This window comes from Mauremys reevesii, unplaced genomic scaffold, assembly GCF_016161935.1.
Source record: "Mauremys reevesii isolate NIE-2019 unplaced genomic scaffold, ASM1616193v1 Contig1, whole genome shotgun sequence".
Taxonomy (NCBI): Eukaryota; Metazoa; Chordata; order Testudines; family Geoemydidae; genus Mauremys; species Mauremys reevesii.
The window spans coordinates 512,309-528,461 of NW_024100715.1; the positions used below are offsets into that span (position 1 = coordinate 512,309).

General features: G+C 54.7%; 1 protein-coding gene across 1 annotated transcript; it reads right to left on the bottom strand.

Annotated features, from left to right (window-relative positions):
• Window positions 1-12,118: 12,118 nt before the first annotated feature.
• On the bottom strand, window positions 12,119-16,054 carry AIF1 (allograft inflammatory factor 1). The gene is made up of 6 exons (XM_039517238.1): window positions 15,942-16,054; window positions 14,658-14,719; window positions 13,984-14,050; window positions 13,724-13,765; window positions 13,279-13,441; window positions 12,119-12,775 (listed from the first exon to the last, which is right to left on the bottom strand). The coding sequence occupies exons 1-6, from the start codon at window positions 15,964-15,966 to the stop codon at window positions 12,688-12,690; spliced, it is 447 nt and encodes a 148-aa protein (XP_039373172.1). The 5' UTR covers window positions 15,967-16,054; the 3' UTR covers window positions 12,119-12,687.
• Between the last annotated feature and the right edge of the window lie 99 nt (window positions 16,055-16,153).

Here is a 16,153-nt window from a genome sequence, read left to right on the forward strand (position 1 = left end):
GCAGAAGCGGTGGGGATTCTTGCAGGATGGAATAGTTGCCGTTACAGGGTAGTTTGTGATCTGCATAATTTATGCAAAAGGGAGGAGCTTTTGGAGAGGGGGTGACGTTTCGGACGCGTTCTGTTTTGCATAATTTATGCAAAAGAGGAGAGGTTTGTGGTCCAGCAGAAGTCTTGCGAGATTGTCTCTCATTTGCATAGTGCCTGTGAAGGGAAGGAGGTTCCTGGTATCATACTAAGCTCTTTTCTATTTGCATAATATATGCACTAGGAGAGTGGCTATTGATCAAATAAAACAAGGAGTGCTTAAGGGCGTCTGTTCATTTGCATGAGTTGTACAAGGCCGCCTAGGCTAGTGGTGTAATTATAATTAACCAGGGTTATTTAGTGGTTATGTTCATTTACATAATGTGCAAACCACACTAAAACTGGATTATTCGGCGGGTCTGTTCATTTGCATAAACTGTGACGTAATGAACTAGGGGCATAGGGAGCTTTTTGCTCATTAAAATAATATATGCAAAAGATAAGAGGCTTCTGGGCTAATACCTGGAGCGCCTTCTAATTTGCATACATCCTGGCTTGTGATGTAATGCCACTGAGGTTATTTAATAGCCTCATCTGCATAAGGGGCGTGGCTTCTGGTATAAAAGACTCAGTGGATTTGAACATTTTGAACATCTGCAGAAAGGGACCTGGGGGTTACGGTGGACGAGAAGCTGGATATGAGTCAGCAGTGGCCCTTGTTGCCAAGAAGGCTAATGGCATTTTGGGCTGTATAAGTAGGGGCATTTCCAGCAGATCGAGGGATGTGATCATTCCCCTCTATTCAGCACTGGTGAGGCCTCATCTGGAGACTGTGTCCAGTTTTGGGCCCCCGCTACAAGAAGGATGTGGATAAATTGGAGAGAGTCCAGCGGAGGGCAACAAAAATGCTTAGGGGGCTGGAGCACATGACTTCTGAGGAGAGGCTGAGGGAACTGGGATTGTTTAGTCTGCAGAAGAGAAGAATGAGGGGGGATTTGATAGCTGCTTTCAACTACCTGAAAGGGGGTTCCAAAGAGGATGGAGCTAGACTGTTCTCAGTGGTGGCAGATGACAGAACAAGGAGCAATGGTCTCAAGTTGCAGAGGGGGAGGTTTAGGTTGGATATTAGGAAAAACTTTTTCACTAGGAGGGTGGTGAAGCGCTGGAATGGGTTCCCTAGGGAGGGGGTGGAATCTCCTTCCTTAGAGGTTCTTAAGGTCAGGCTTGACAAAGCCCTGGCTGGGATGATTTAGTTGGGGTTGGTCCTGCTTTGAGCAGGGGGTGGGACTAGAACCTCCTGAGGTCCCTTCCAACCCTGAGATTCTATGATTCTATGATTTTATTGGAAAGCAGGAGGGGGACGGGCTGAAATGGGATGCGTGTGGGGGAGGGCCTGTAATTAACATGGGTTTTGAAAACTCAAAGGGGGCTATTAAAAGTTTTTTTCTATCTGCATAATTTATGTAACAATTGGGGCAGTGTCCTAAGGCAAATTATGTAAATATGGGAATCTTTGTTTGCATAATTTATGCAAATATGCATCTTTCAGAGAGGGGTGGTATCATTTGCATAATTTATTCCCAAGACGAGGGTCTCCTGGAAAAGGAAGAGGTTTATTAGCCGCAAAGAATCCTGTGGCACCTTATAGAGTAACAGACGTTTTGCAGCATGAGCTTTTGTGGGTGCTTTCAGCAGTTTCTCTTTGAAGTTTGGTCCTGAAGTTTTTTTGCTGCAGGATGGCCACCTTAAGATCTGCTATGGTGTGGCCAGGGAGATTGAAGTGTCTCCTACAGGTTTTTGTATATTGCCATTCCTAATATCTGATTTGTGTCCATTTATCCTTTTCCTTAGAGACTGTCCAGTTTGGCCGATGTACATAGCAGAGGGGCATTGCTGCCATATGATGGCGTATATTACATTGGTGGACGTGCAGGTGAATGAACCGGTGATGGTGTGGCTGATCTGGTTAGGTCCTGTGATGGTGTTGCTGGTGTAGATATGTGGGCACAGTTGGCATCGAGGTTTGTTGCATGGATTGGTTCCTGAGCTAGAGTTACTATGGTGCGGTGTGCAGTTGCTGGTGAGAATATGCTTCAGGTTGGCAGGTTGTCTGTGGGCGAGGACTGGCCTGCCACCCAAGGCCTGTGAAAGTGTGGGATCATTGTCCAGGATGGGTTGTAGATCCCTGATGATGCATTGGAGGGGTTTTAGCTGGGGACTGTAGGTGATGGCCAGTGGAGTCCTGTTGGTTTCTTTCTTGGGTTTGTCTTGCAGCAGGAGGCTTCTGGGTACACGTCTGGCTCTGTTGATCTGTTTCCTTATTTTCTCGTGCGGGTACTGTAGTTTTGAGAATGCTTGGTGGAGATTTTGTAGGTGTTGGTCTCTTTCTGAGGGGTTAGAGCAGATACGGTTGTACCTCAGTGCTTGGCTGTAGACAATGGATCTTGTGGTGTGCCCGGGATGGAAGCTGGAGGCATGAAGGTAGGCATGGCGGTCGGTAGGTTTTTGGTATAGGGTGGTGTTAATGTGACCATCACTTATTTGCACCGTGGTGTCTAGGAAGTGGACCTCCCGTGTAGATTGGTCCAGGCTGAGGTTGATGGTGGGGTGGAAGCCGTTGAAATCGTGGTGGAATTTTTCCAGAGTCTCCTTCCCATGGGTCCAGATGATGAAGATGTCATCAATGTAGCGTAGGTAGAGAAGGGGCGTGAGTGGACGGGAGCTAAGGAAGCGTTGTTCCAGGTCAGTCATAAAAATGTTGGCATATTGTGGGGCCATGCGGGTGCCCATAACGGTGCCACTGATCTGGAGATATATATTGTCATCAAATTTGAAATAGTTGTGTGTGAGGATAAAGGCACAGAGCTCAGCAACCAGTTGTGCTGTGGCATCATCAGGGATACTGTTCCTGACAGCTTGTATTCCATCAGTGTGTGGGATGTTTGTGTAGAGAGCCTCTACATCCATGGTGGCTAGGATGGTGTTTTCTGGAAGGTCACCAATGCATTGTAGTTTCCTCAGGAAATCAGTGGTGTCACGGAGATAGCTGGGAGTGCTGGTAACATAGGGTCTGAGTAGAGAGTCCACATAGCCAGACAGTCCTTCAGTGAGAGTGCCAATGCCCGAGATGATGGGGCGTCCAGGATTTCGGGTTTGTGGCTCTTGGGTAGTAGATAGAATAACCCTGGTCAGGGCTCTAAGGGTGTGTTGATTTGTTCAAAAAAACTTCAGAACCAGACTTCAAAGGGAAACTGCTGAACTTCAGTTCATCTGCAAATTTGACACCATCAGCTCAGGGTTAAACAAAGACTGTGAATGGCTTGCCAACTACAGAACCAGTTTCTCCTCCCTTGGTTTTCACACCTCTACTGCTAGAACAGGGCCTCATCCTCCCTGATTGAACTAACCTCGTTATCTCTAGCCTGCTTCTTGCTTGCATATATATACCTGCCCCTGGAAATTTCCACTACTTGCATCCGACGAAGTGTAGATTCACCCACGAAAGCTCATGCTGCAAAACATCTGTTAGTCTATAAGGTGCCACAGGACTCTTTGCTGCTTTTACAGATCCAGACTAACACGGCTACCCCTCTGATACTTGACACCATGCAAGGCACTGCATTTAGCCGTATGGAGTGGAAATCCATCAACCTCATGAAGAAACTTGCACAAATACAGACGGATATCATCTTCCTTTCCAAATGCAAACGGATGGACATCATACCTAATGGACTAAAGGTAAAAAATCCACTGCTATCTACATACTACACAGACCACAGTGAGAGATTATGCCATACTCTATCGAAGAAACTGAGGAACCACCTGATCAGCCTCCTATACAGCAAACGGGAAAACATCAAAAAAGAGCTCTCCAACCTGGAGACTCTCATCAATAACCAAACTTCCATACAAACGGACGTCACTAAAATAAGACAGGAGATCTACATCACTCACTTCACCTCTCTACAAAGGAAAAAGGACTGTAAGCTGTCTAAACTCCTACCTGCCACATGGGGCCACAACCGTGGTACCCCTAACCCACCCAGCAATATCGTCAATCTATCCAACCACACACTCAGCCCAGAAGAACAGTCTGTCCTATCTCGGGACTCTCTTTCTGCCCTGCCACCCCACCAACATGATACAGTTCTGCGCGATCTGAAGCCTATGTTCGCCGTCTCCGACTCAAAGAATACTTTCAGGACAACACTGAACAGCGCACTGATACACAGTCACCCTCCCACCAACAGCACAAAAAGAAGAACTCCACATGGACTCCTCCTGAGGGTCGAAATGACAGTCTGGACCTATACACTGAATGCTTCCGCCGACGTGCACAGGCAGAAATTGTGGAAAAACAACATCGCTTGCCTCATAACCTAAGTCGTGCAGAACGCAATGCCATCCACAGCCTCAGAAACCATCCTGACATTATAATCAAAGAGGCTGATAAAGGAGGTGCTGTTGTCATCATGAACAGGTCTGACTACCAAAAGGAGGCCGCCAGACAACTCTCCAACACCAAATTCTACAGGCCACTTCCCTCAGATCCCACTGAGGAATACACTAAGGAACTGCACCATCTACTCAGGACACTCCCTACACTAACACCGGAACAAATCAACATACCCTTAGAACCTCGACCAGGGTTATTCTATCTACTACCTAAGATCCACAAACCCGAAATCCTGGACGCCCCATCATCTCGGGCATTGGCACTCTCACTGAAGGACTGTCTGGCTATGTGGACTCTCTACTCAGACCCTATGTTACCAGCACTCCCAGCTATCTCCGTGACACCACTGATTTCCTGAGGAAACTACAATGCATTGGTGACCTTCCAGAAAACACCATCCTGGCCACCATGGATGTAGAGGCTCTCTACACAAACATCCCACACGCTGATGGAATACGAGCTGTCAGGAACAGTATCCCTGATGATGCCACAGCACAACTGGTTGCTGAGCTCTGTGCCTTTATCCTCACACAGAACTATTTCAAATTTGATGACAATATATATCTCCAGATCAGTGGCACCGCTATGGGCACCCGCATGGCCCCACAATATGCCAACATTTTTATGGCCAACCTGGAACAACGCTTCCTTAGCTCCCGTCCACTCACGCCCCTTCTCTATCTACGCTACATTGATGACATCTTCATCATCTGGACCCATGGGAAGGAGACTCTGGAAAAATTCCACCACGATTTCAACAGCTTCCACCCCTCCATCAACCTCAGCCTGGACCAATCTACACGGGAGGTCCACTTTCTAGACACCACGGTGCAAATAAGTGATGGTCACATTAACACCACCCTATACCGAAAACCTACCGACCGCCATGCCTACCTTCACGCCTCCAGCTTCCATCCCGGGCACACCACAAGATCCATTGTCTACAGCCAAGCACTGAGGTACAACCGTATCTGCTCTAACCCTGCAGACAGAGACCAACACCTACAAAATCTCCACCAAGCATTCTCAAAACTACAGTACCCACACGAGGAAATAAGGAGACAGATCAACAGAGCCAGACGTGTACCCAGAAGCCTCCTACTGCAAGACAAGCCCAAGAAAGAAACCAACAGGACTCCACTGGCCATCACATACAGCCCCCAACTCAAACCCCTCCAACGCATCATCAGGGATCTACAACCCATCCTGGACAATGATCCCACACTTTCACAGGCCTTGGGTGGCAGGCCAGTCCTCGCCCACAGACAACCTGCCAACCTGAAGCATATTCTCACCAACAACTGCACACCGCACCATAGTAACTCTAGCTCAGGAACCAACCCATGCAACAAACCTCGATGCCAACTCTGCCCACATATCTACACCAGCGACACCATCACAGGACCTAACCAGATCAGCCACACCATCACCGGTTCATTCACCTGCACGTCCACCAATGTAATATATGCCATCATATGCCAGCAATGCCCCTCTGCTATGTACATCGGCCAAACTGGACAGTCTCTAAGGAAAAGGATAAATGGACACAAATCAGATATTAGGAATGGCAATATACAAAAACCTGTAGGAGACACTTCAACCTCCCTGGCCACACAGTAGCAGATCTTAAGGTGGCCATCCTGCAGCAAAAAAACTTTAGGACCAGACTCCAAAGAGAAACTGCTGAGCTCCAGTTCATCTGCAAATTTGACACCATCAGCTCAGGATTAAACAAAGACTGTGAATGGCTTGCCAACTACAGAACCAGTTTCTCCTCCCTTGGTTTTCACACCTCTACTGCTTGCTTTCGTGGGTGAATACCCACTTCTTCGGATGCAAGTAGTGGAAATTTCCAGGGGCAGGTTTATATAAGCAAGCAAGAAGCAAGCTAGAGATAACGAGGTTAGTTCAATCAGGGGGGATGAGGCCCTGTTCTAGCAGTAGAGGTGTGAAAACCAAGGGAGGAGAAACTGGTTCTGTAATTGGCAAGCCATTCACAGTCTTTGTTTAGTCCTAAACTGATGGTGTTAAATTTGCAGATGAACTGGAGCTCAGCAGTTTCTCTCTGGAGTCTGGTCCTAAAGTTTTTTTGCTGTAGGATGGCCACCTTAAAATCTGCTATTGTGTGGCCAGGGAGGTTGAAGTGTTCTCCTACAGGTTTTTGTATATTGCCATTCCTAATGTCTGATTTGTGTCCATTTATCCTTTTCCTTAGAGACTGTCCAGTTTGGCCGATGTACATAGCAGAGGGGCATTGCTGGCATATGATGGCGTATATTACATTGGTGGACGTGCAGGTGAATGAACCGGTGATGGTGTGGCTAATCTGGTTAGGTCCTGTGATGGTGTTGCTGGTGTAGATATGTGGGCAGAGTTGGCATCGAGGTTTGTTGCATGGGTTAGTTCCTGAGCTAGAGTTACTATGGTGCGGTGTGCAGTTGTTGGTGAGAATATGCTTCAGGTTGGCAGGTTGTCTGTGGGCGAGGACTGGCCTGCCACCCAAGGCCTGTGAAAGTGTGGGATCATTGTCCAAGATGGGTTGTAGATCCCTGATGATGCGTTGGAGGGGTTTTAGCTGGGGACTGTATGTGATGGCCAGTGGAGTCCTGTTGGTTTCTTTCTTGGGTTTGTCTTGCAGTAGGAGGCTTCTGGGTACACATCTGGCTCTGTTGATCTGTTTCCTTATTTCCTCGTGTGGGTACTGTAGTCTTGAGAATGCTTGGTGGAGATTTTGTAGGTGTTGGTCTCTGTCTGTGGGGTTAGAGCAGATGCGGTTGTACCTCAGTGCTTGGCTGTAGACAATGGATCTTGTGGTGTGCCCGGGATGGAAGCTGGAGGCATGAAGGTAGGCATAGCGGTCGGTAGGTTTTCGGTATAGGGTGGTGTTAATGTGACCACCACTTATTTGCACCGTGGTGTCTAGGAAGTGGACCTCCCGTGTAGTGTGGTCCAGGCTGAGGTTGATGGTGGGGTGGAAGCTGTTGAAATCATGGTGGAATTTTTCCAGAGTCTCCTTCCCATGGGTCCAGATGATGAAGATGTCATCAATGTAGCGTAGGTACAGGGGCGGCTCTAGGCACCAGCGGGCCAAGCGCCCGCTTGGGGTGGCGTCCTGGGGAGGGCGGCATTTGGCTCCGGTGGAGCTCCCGCCGGCATGCCTGCGGCAGGTCCACCGGAGCCCGGGACGAGCGGACCTGCCGCAGGCATGACTGCGGCGGGTCCCGTCTTCCCGCGGCTCCGGTTGAGCTCCGCAGGCGACTGCGGCAGGTGCTCGCCCCGGGCTCCGGTGGACCTGCTGCAGGCATGCCGGCGGGAGCTCAACCGGAGCCGCGGGAAGAGGGGACCCACCGCGGGACCGGGGAAGGGCGGCGCAGCGCTCCGCGCTGCTTGGGGCAGCGTGATCTCTAGAGCCGCCCCTGCGTAGGTAGAGAAGGGGCGTGAGTGGACGGGAGCTGAGGAAGCGTTGTTCCAGGTCGGCCATAAAAATATTGGCATATTGTGGGGCCATTGTATCAAATGTTATAGCCCCTAGGGATGGTATAGTTAAAGTAAAAGAAACATGTGCCTTTTGGCTAGAAGTAGAATAAGATCTTCCCCCCACTCTGTAATCAATTGCCCTATTGACTGAATGAGGTGTGAATGAGTGAGGCTTGGAAGACCCCCACCTCCAGACAGAGACAACAGTTGCAGAGGGAATGGGAGCCAGAGCAAAGGACAATACAGCTTGTCAAGTGGGCCCGACACAGAAGCGCAGACACACTGACGGCCTCAGGGATTAGCAGCCAGCACCTGCTTTAGAAAACACCCTCTGTGAGCAGCACTGGGACAACACCCAGAGAAAAGCAGCACAAAGACCAACGGACACAGAACAACGGACACAGACCCAGATTTTGACTCTGGTCTAGATTTGCATAAGAGGGAAGCTGCTATAAATGGGAGGTGTCTTGCAGGAGGACCCCGGGTCTCGTCTTGTCACCATCGGAGCATCGATCCGGATCGGCAGAAGCCCGGCTCCACCCCTCCCCCATCTAACTCACCTGGCCAGTGCAGTTAAGGGGAGCAACTAGTTGGTAACACACACTCCGTCTTGCTGTTTTGTGTCTGTGTGTGTGTGTGAATGCATGACTGTGAGATATCTCATATGCATATCATAGAGTATTCATTGATACCTGTATTACTAATAAATGTGGCCTTTTGCCTTAATCCCGCTGAAAAGATCCTGTATGGTACTTTGAGTACAACAATAGTACAATGGGATATTCCAACCCCCCCTCCAATAATGATAAAGGACCATTCCACCATGACACTCCCCCTTGTTATTATAATGGGATGTTCCAATCCCACCTGCTATAATGGACCATTCCACATGGAGAAGCACCTCCCCATTACAATGGGAAGTTCCAACCACATTTACTTACAAATATATGGACCATTCCACTGGGAGACTCCTCCCTCCATATAATAATGGGATGTTGCAAGTCCACCAGCTATAATAGACAGATTCTTGCAGTGGCACCCTCCCCGGGTTGCTATAATGGGCCATTCCACCAGGATACACCCCCCTGCCCATTAAATGGACTGTACCACTCTCCCTCATCTGCTAGAATGGGTCATGCCATCAGGAACTGGCCCAGCTCCCCCCAGAGATAATGAGCCTTTTTACCCCAACCCCCTGCTATAACTCCCTTCCACCAGGAGACACCCCCCTCCCCTCCAAAATGGAATGTTCCACCTGTAATGGGTCATTCCAACACCCCCATCCCTGCTGTAATGGAACATTCCAATACCCCCTCTAATTCACGCCCCCCCCATCCTACCATGGGATGTTCTACACCCCAGTTATAACTGAGAATTGGAAGGTGACGGTGATCGTGGAATGGTCGAGTTCGTGGTGCGTAGGAGGGAGGACGGCGCGATACAGACACTGGGTTTCAGGGCGGCAGGCGCTAGCAAGCTCAGGGAGTTGGCAGGTCAGATCCCACCGGAAGCAAGTCTAAGGGGAAAAACAACTGGAGACAGTTGGCAGTTCTTCAAGGAGACGTTATTAAGAACACAAGAGCAAACTACCCCACCGCGTAGGAAAGACGGAAATATGGCAAGAGACCAGCCTGGCTTAACCAGATCTTCAGTGATCTGAAACTCTAAAAAGAGTCCTTCCGAAAGTGGAAGCTCAGTCAAATTTCAAAGGAGGAATATAAACAACTAACACAAGTCTGTAGGGACGAAAATAGAAAGGCCAAGGCACAAAACGAGATCAAACCAGCTGGAGACGTCAAGGGTAACAAGAAAACGTTCTACAAATACATTAGAAGCAAGAGGAGGACCAAGGACAGGGCAGGCCCGTTACTCAGTGAAGGGGGAAAGACAATAACAGAAAATGTGGAAATGGCCGAGGTGCCTAATGTCGTCTTTGTTTCCGTTTTCACCAAGAAGGTTGGGGGTGACTGGACATTTAATGTAGTGAATGCCAGTGAAAATGAGGTAGGATCAGAGGCTAAAACAGGGAAAGAACAAGTCAAAAATGACTTAGACAAATTAGATGTCTTCAAATCACCGGGGCCTGATGAAATGCCTCCTAGAATACTCAAGGAACTGGCTGAGGAGGGATCTGAGCCATTAGCGATTATCTTTGAAAAGTCCTGGAAGATGGGAGAGACTCCAGACATCTGGAAAAGGGCAAATCTAGTGCCCAGCTCTCAAAAGGGAAATAAAGACGACCCGGGGAATTACAGTCAGCTTCACTTCTGTACCCAGAAAGATAATGGAGCAAATCATTAAGCAATCGATTTGCATATATCTAGAAGATAATGAGGTGATAAGTAACGGTCAGCGTGGGTTTGTCAAGAACAGAGCGTGTCAGAGCAGCCTAAGAGCCGCCTTTGACAGGGTCACAAGCCTTGTGCATAGGGGGAAGCGGTAGACGTGGTATATCTGGACTTTAGTAAGGCTTTTAATAGTGTCTCATGTGACCTTCTCCTAAATAAACTCGGGAAATACAACCCAGATGGAGCTACTATAAGGTGGATGAAAAACTGGTTGGAAAATCGTTCCCAGAGAGTAGTTCTCAGTGGTTCACAGTCAGGCTGGAAGGACACAACGAGTGGGGTCCCGCGGGGATCAGTTCTGGGTCCAGTTCTCTTCAATATCTTCCTCAATGATTTAGATAAGCCTCAACTGGAGGACTGTGTCCAGTTCTGGGCGCCACATTTCCGGAAGGATGTGGGCAAACTGGAGAAAGTCCAGAGAAGAGCCACAAAACTGATGAAAGGTCTAGAAGCCCTGAGCTGTGAGGGAAGATTGAAAGAACTGGGTGTGTTTAGTCTGGAGAAGAGGCGACTGAGAGGAGACGTGATCACAGTTTTCAAGTACATAAAAGGTTGTTACAAGGAGGAGGGAGAGAAATTGTTCTCGTTAACCTCTGAGGCCAGGACAAGAAGCAATGGGCTTAAATTACAGCAAGGGAGGGTTAGGTTGGACTTTAGGAAAACTTCCCAACTGTCAGGGTGGTTAACGCTGGAACAAATTGCCGAGGAAGGTTGTGGAATCTCCATCATTGGGGACTTTTAAGAGCAGGTTGGAGAAACCCCTGTCAGGGATGGTCTAGATCAGGGGTGGGCAAACTTTAGCCCGAGGGCCACCTCTGGGTGGGGAAGTTGTATGCAGGGCCATGAATGTAGGGCAGGGGCAGGGGGTGGAGGTGCAGGGTGTGGGAGAGGTGCAGGGTGCAGGAGGTGGATCAGGGCAGGGGGTTGGGGTGCGGCAGGGGCTCAGGCAGGGGTGCGGGGTGCAGGTGGGGTGTGGCAGGGGCTCAGGGCAGGGGTTGGGGTGCAGGAGGAGTGCAGCAGGGGTTCAGGCAGGGGTGCGGGATGCAGGAGGGATGCGGCAGGGGGCTCAGGGCAGGGGGTTGGGGTGCAGGAGGGGTGCGCCAGGGGGCTCACGGCAGGGGTGCGGGGTGCAGGAGGGGTGCAGCAGGGGGCTCAGGGCAGGGGTGCGGGGTGCAGGAGGGGTTTGGGGTGCAGGCTCCCTGCCTGCCCTGGCCCCACACTTCTCCCGGAGGTGGGCAGCTTGTCTGGCAGTGGCCCCTGGGGGTGGGGTGGGTGGCAGCTCCGCCGTGCGCTGCCTTCCCTTGCGGGTACCACCCCCGAAGCTCCCATTGGCCACAGGGCCCTGTTCCCGACCAATGGGAGCTGCGGCGGGTGGTGCCTGCAGGCGAGGGCAGCGCACGGAGCCCTCGTGGGACGATTCTATAATGGACCTTTCCGTCAGGAGACACCTCCCTCCCTTCTATAATGGCACATTCCCTCCTAAATCCCCCAGGCTATAATGGGCCATGCCACTGGAAGACACCCCCACTTCCCCTCTATCATGGCACATTCCATCCCACCCACCCCCAGGCTATAATGGGCCATTCCACTGGAAGACACCCCCACTTCCCCTCTATAATGGGACATTCCCACCTCCACTGCTAATGGATTCCCCCCCCCCCCACCGGTGGAAAAGCCCAACCCACCCACTCCCTGGCCAATCAGAGACTTCTATTTCTGTCGCGCCTGCCTGAAGGCTCCTGATTGGTTGGGGAATGACATCACATGCTCCCCCCATGATCAGTGACACCCCCCACAGAAACCACCAGGCATTAGCAGGGTCATTAAGACGCCTTTATTGACAGTGCTGCATGTGTGGGTCACCCCCCTGTGACCCCTGACCTTTCACCCCTCACGCCGACCCCATGAGTGCCAAGGGGCTCTCGACCTTTAACCTCTCCCACCTTGGCTGGCCCAGAATCCTTTGTGGGGTTGGCGTGAGTCTGGCATGGGGGGAGGGTCAATCCCAGAATCCTTTGCAGGCTTAGCAGTGTCATGCAGGAGTGTGTGTGAGACAAGGTCTATCAATCCCAGAATCCTTTGCAGGGTTGGCGGGAGTCACGGGGGAGGTGTGATAAGGTCTGACAATCCCAGAATCCCAGTGGGTCCGGCAAAACTGCACCCTCTAGCCTGGGGGCTGCCCCCCACTCCCCCCAACCCTGCCCCCCCGCCTGGGGGCCGCCCCCCAGCCCCCCCACCCTGCCCCCCCGCCCCCCCGCGGACATTGTTAGTGGCTTGGCTTCCAGCAGCGCCATGAACCAGGGGAACCCCAGAGCAGCGGGGGAGAAGCTCCCTGCCCGGGGCCCCCCGACAGCCCCTGGAGAGAGGGGTCCGGGGGCAGCTAGGGGAGGTCAGTGATGGCCCTCTTGGCAGGGGGGCCGGCCGGCTTCTCCTCCTTCTCCTTGGCTTTGTCTTCGTACATCAGGATCCTGCAGGGGGGACGGAGACGGAGTTAACGACAGGGGGACCCAGGTGCTGCGGGTCGGGAGTGAGGAGCACTGGCTGGGTGGGGGGACGGGGGCTGCGGGTCGGGAGTGAGGGGCGCCGGCCGGGCGGGGGGCCGGGGGCTGCGGGCCGGGCGTGCGGGGCGCCGGCCGGGCGGGGGGATGGGGGCTGCGGGTCAGGAGTGAGGGGCGCCGGCCGGCCGGGGGCACGGGGGCTGCGGGTCAGGAGTGAGGGGCGCCGGCCGGCCGGGGGCTGCGGGTCGGGAGTGAGGGGCACCGGCAGGGCTGGGGGCGGGGCTGCGGGTCGGGAGTGAGGCGCCGGCCGGCCAGGTGGGGTGCGGGGCTGCGGGTCGGGAGTGAGGCGCCCGGCCAGCCGGGGCTGCGGGTCGGGAGTGAGGGGCGCCGGCCGGGCGGGGATGGGGCTGCGGGTCAGGAGTGAGGGGCGCCGGCCGGCCGGGGGCTGCGGGTCGGGAGTGAGGGGCGCTCACAGTTTGAAGATGGCCGAGCGCTTGCCCAGCATCATGCGGACGAAGTCCCGGTAGCCGATGGTCTCGCCCAGGCCGCCCGTCACCTCCGTGATCATTTTCTTCAGCTCCAGGTGGGTCTTGGCCGCCCCGAGCTTCTCCAGCATCCGCTTCAGAGCCATGATGTCTGGGGGAGCAGAGGTCAGGGGGGCCAGCGGGGACATGCCAACGCTCGCACACACGTGTGCTCACACGTTCACACACACACGCCCGCACACGCCCACATTCGCACACACACGCTCGCACACACATGCTTGCACAGGTTCACATGCACACGCTCGCACACAGACGCCCGCACACACCCAGATTCTCACACGTACACATTCGCGCACACGTGCTCGCACAGGTTCACATGCACACGCTCGCACACACGCTCGCACACACACAGATGCTCGCCCACAGGACTCACCGATGTCCCCCTCCCCGTTGAGGTCGAACTCCATGTATTTCTCTGCAGGACGGACAGACGGACAAGAGGATTAGACAGAGGCACTCGGGGCCCCCACTCCCCTCCACTCCCAGGGGTGTTGCCCCATCACCAGCCCCCTGGTACCCACTGCCCCCCACCCCCAGAGGGCCTGGGACCCCTGATCTCCCCTTCAGCTCTCAGGCGACTTGGGCCCCACCCCAAATGAGCCCCCCCGGCTCCGCCCCTTGGGCGTCACTCACTCTTGAAGGCCTCCAGCTTCTCCGGCAGGTCTTCATCTGTGCTGTATTTGGGGTCATCCAGGAACTCCTGGGGGCAGAGAGAGGGGGGCTGGGCTGGGGGCAGAGATGGGTGGGGAGAGGGGGCTGGGCTGGGGGCGGAGCTGGGTGGGGAGAGGGGGCTGGATTGGGGGTGGAGCTGGGGGGCAGTGGCCTGGGGGGTCAGAGGACCTCAATGGGTGATATCAGTGCCCTGCCCATGACGTCACCACTTTCTGCGGGTGACCTCACAGCCTTATGACATCACAGCCCCCTGTGTAGGACATCATAGGGTGCCGAGCGTGACATCATCACACACCAGGGTGACATCATGACTTGGGGGCGCGACCTCCCAGCCACTTGCGTGTGAGGCTGCCTGGCTCAGGACGTGACATCACAGGTCCCAGTGACATCACAGCCCGTGGTGAGTGACACCGGAGCCTCATAACATCCCCGCCCCCCCGTGACATCACTGCCCTCCCCACGGCGACATCACGAGCCGGCTGGGACACCATGGCAACGGGTAGCTCCGCCCCTGGGTACAGCAAGCTGGGGGGTGATCCAGGCTCAGACACATGTGGGCTGGGGGGGCCCATGGGGCCCATTCCCCTCCCCCATCCCTGGGGCCCCCACAGACCCATGGGGGAGGGAACGTCTACCTTATTGAGAGAGTCCAGAACCTCCTCCTGCTGGGCCTTCAGCGCCCCGAAGGCCTTGCCCCCTGGCGCCGGGGAACAAAGGGTTAATGGTGCCCCTCACTCCCGACCCGCAGCCCCTGCCAGCCCAGCCCTGCCCCCCCCAGCTCTGCCGGTGCCCCTCACTCCCGACCCGCAGCCCCTGCCAGCCCAGGCCTGCCAGCCCAGCTCTGCCGGTGCCTCACTCCCGACCCGCAGCCCCGGCCAGCCCAGCGCTGCCGGTGCCTCTCACTCCGGACCCGCAGCCCCTGCCAGCCCTGCCCTGCCCCCGCAGCTCTGCCGGTGCCCCTCCCTCCCGACCCGCAGCCCCTGCCAGCCCAGCTCTGCCGGTGCCCCTCACTCCCGACCCGCAGCCCCTGCCAGCCCAGCCCTGCCCCGCCCAGCTCTGCTGGTGCCCCTCACTCCTGACCCGCAGCCCCCTGCCAGCCCAGCTCTGCCCCCTGAGCTCTGCCAGTGCCCCTCACTCCCGACCCGCAGCCCCCCCAGCCCAGCTCAGCCCCCCAGCTCTGCTGGTGCCCCTCACTCCCGACCCGCAGCCCCCCAGCCCTGCCCCCGCAGCTCTGCCGGTGCCCCTCACGCCCAACCCGCAGCCCCCCAGCCCGGCCCCCCGTTCAGGCTCTGGGTTTCCTCTTTCTCCGGCCTGGCTGGTTTCCCCTTTCTGGGGTTAGTCTGAGGCAGTTTCGCTTTTGCTGCTTTTCCCAGCCTGGCAGGAGGAACTGACAGAGGGATCGTGAGTCCGGGGAGAGAAACGCCCCTCCCCCCACCTGCCCACGCGTCCGGGGGTGGGGGAACCCCACAGCGCTCCCAGCCCCCGTGCAGCAAGGGAATGGGACCCAGGCGTCCGGGCGGGCGCTCGTTCCCAGGGGACCCGGCGGTGAGTGGGGCGGATAGTGAACGGGACCCAGGCATGTGGGGTGGACTTGGAGATGAGTACGGGGAACGGGACCCAGGAGTCCGAGGAGGTCGGGGGAGGGAGATGAGGACTGGAAATGGGACCCAGGTGTCCTGGGTGGAATGTGGGGTAGACCAGGATGGGGAACAGGACCCAGGCGTCTGGGGAGCAGGAGAAGGGGACCTGGGAATCCGAGGAGGTGGGGGGAGGGAGACCAGGATGGGAAACGGGACCCAGGCGTCCGGGGAGCAGGAGAAGGGGACCCAGCAGTCCGAGGAGGTGGGGGGAGGGAGACCAGGATGGGGAACGGGACCCAGGCGTCCGGGGTGCTTTGGAGCAGGAGACTGGGACGGTACCTTGTAGATTCTGCTGGGAGCTCATGTCTGTTCCGGTCTCTGCCTCCTGCGCTGGACCCCGGAGTCCGGGCCGACGCCTCAAGGCCACTTCCCCCTTCCGCAGCTGGGGCCCGGCCTTTATAAATACCGGCCACTTCCCCTTCTGCCACCTCAAGGAGCCATTGACTCCAAGGGGGGAGGGGGTGTCACCGTGCTGGGCGGCCAAGGCTGCA

Coding starts and splice junctions, on each gene's coding strand:
- AIF1 (XM_039517238.1), bottom strand. CDS start 15,966: ATGAGCTCCCAGCAGAATCTACAAG. Junction 14,720..15,941: donor CTCCCAGCAGAATCTACAAG/GTACCGTCCCAG, acceptor CCCCGGCGCCAG/GGGGCAAGGCCTTCGGGGCG. Junction 14,051..14,657: donor TTCTGGACTCTCTCAATAAG/GTAGACGTTCCC, acceptor CTCTGCCCCCAG/GAGTTCCTGGATGACCCCAA.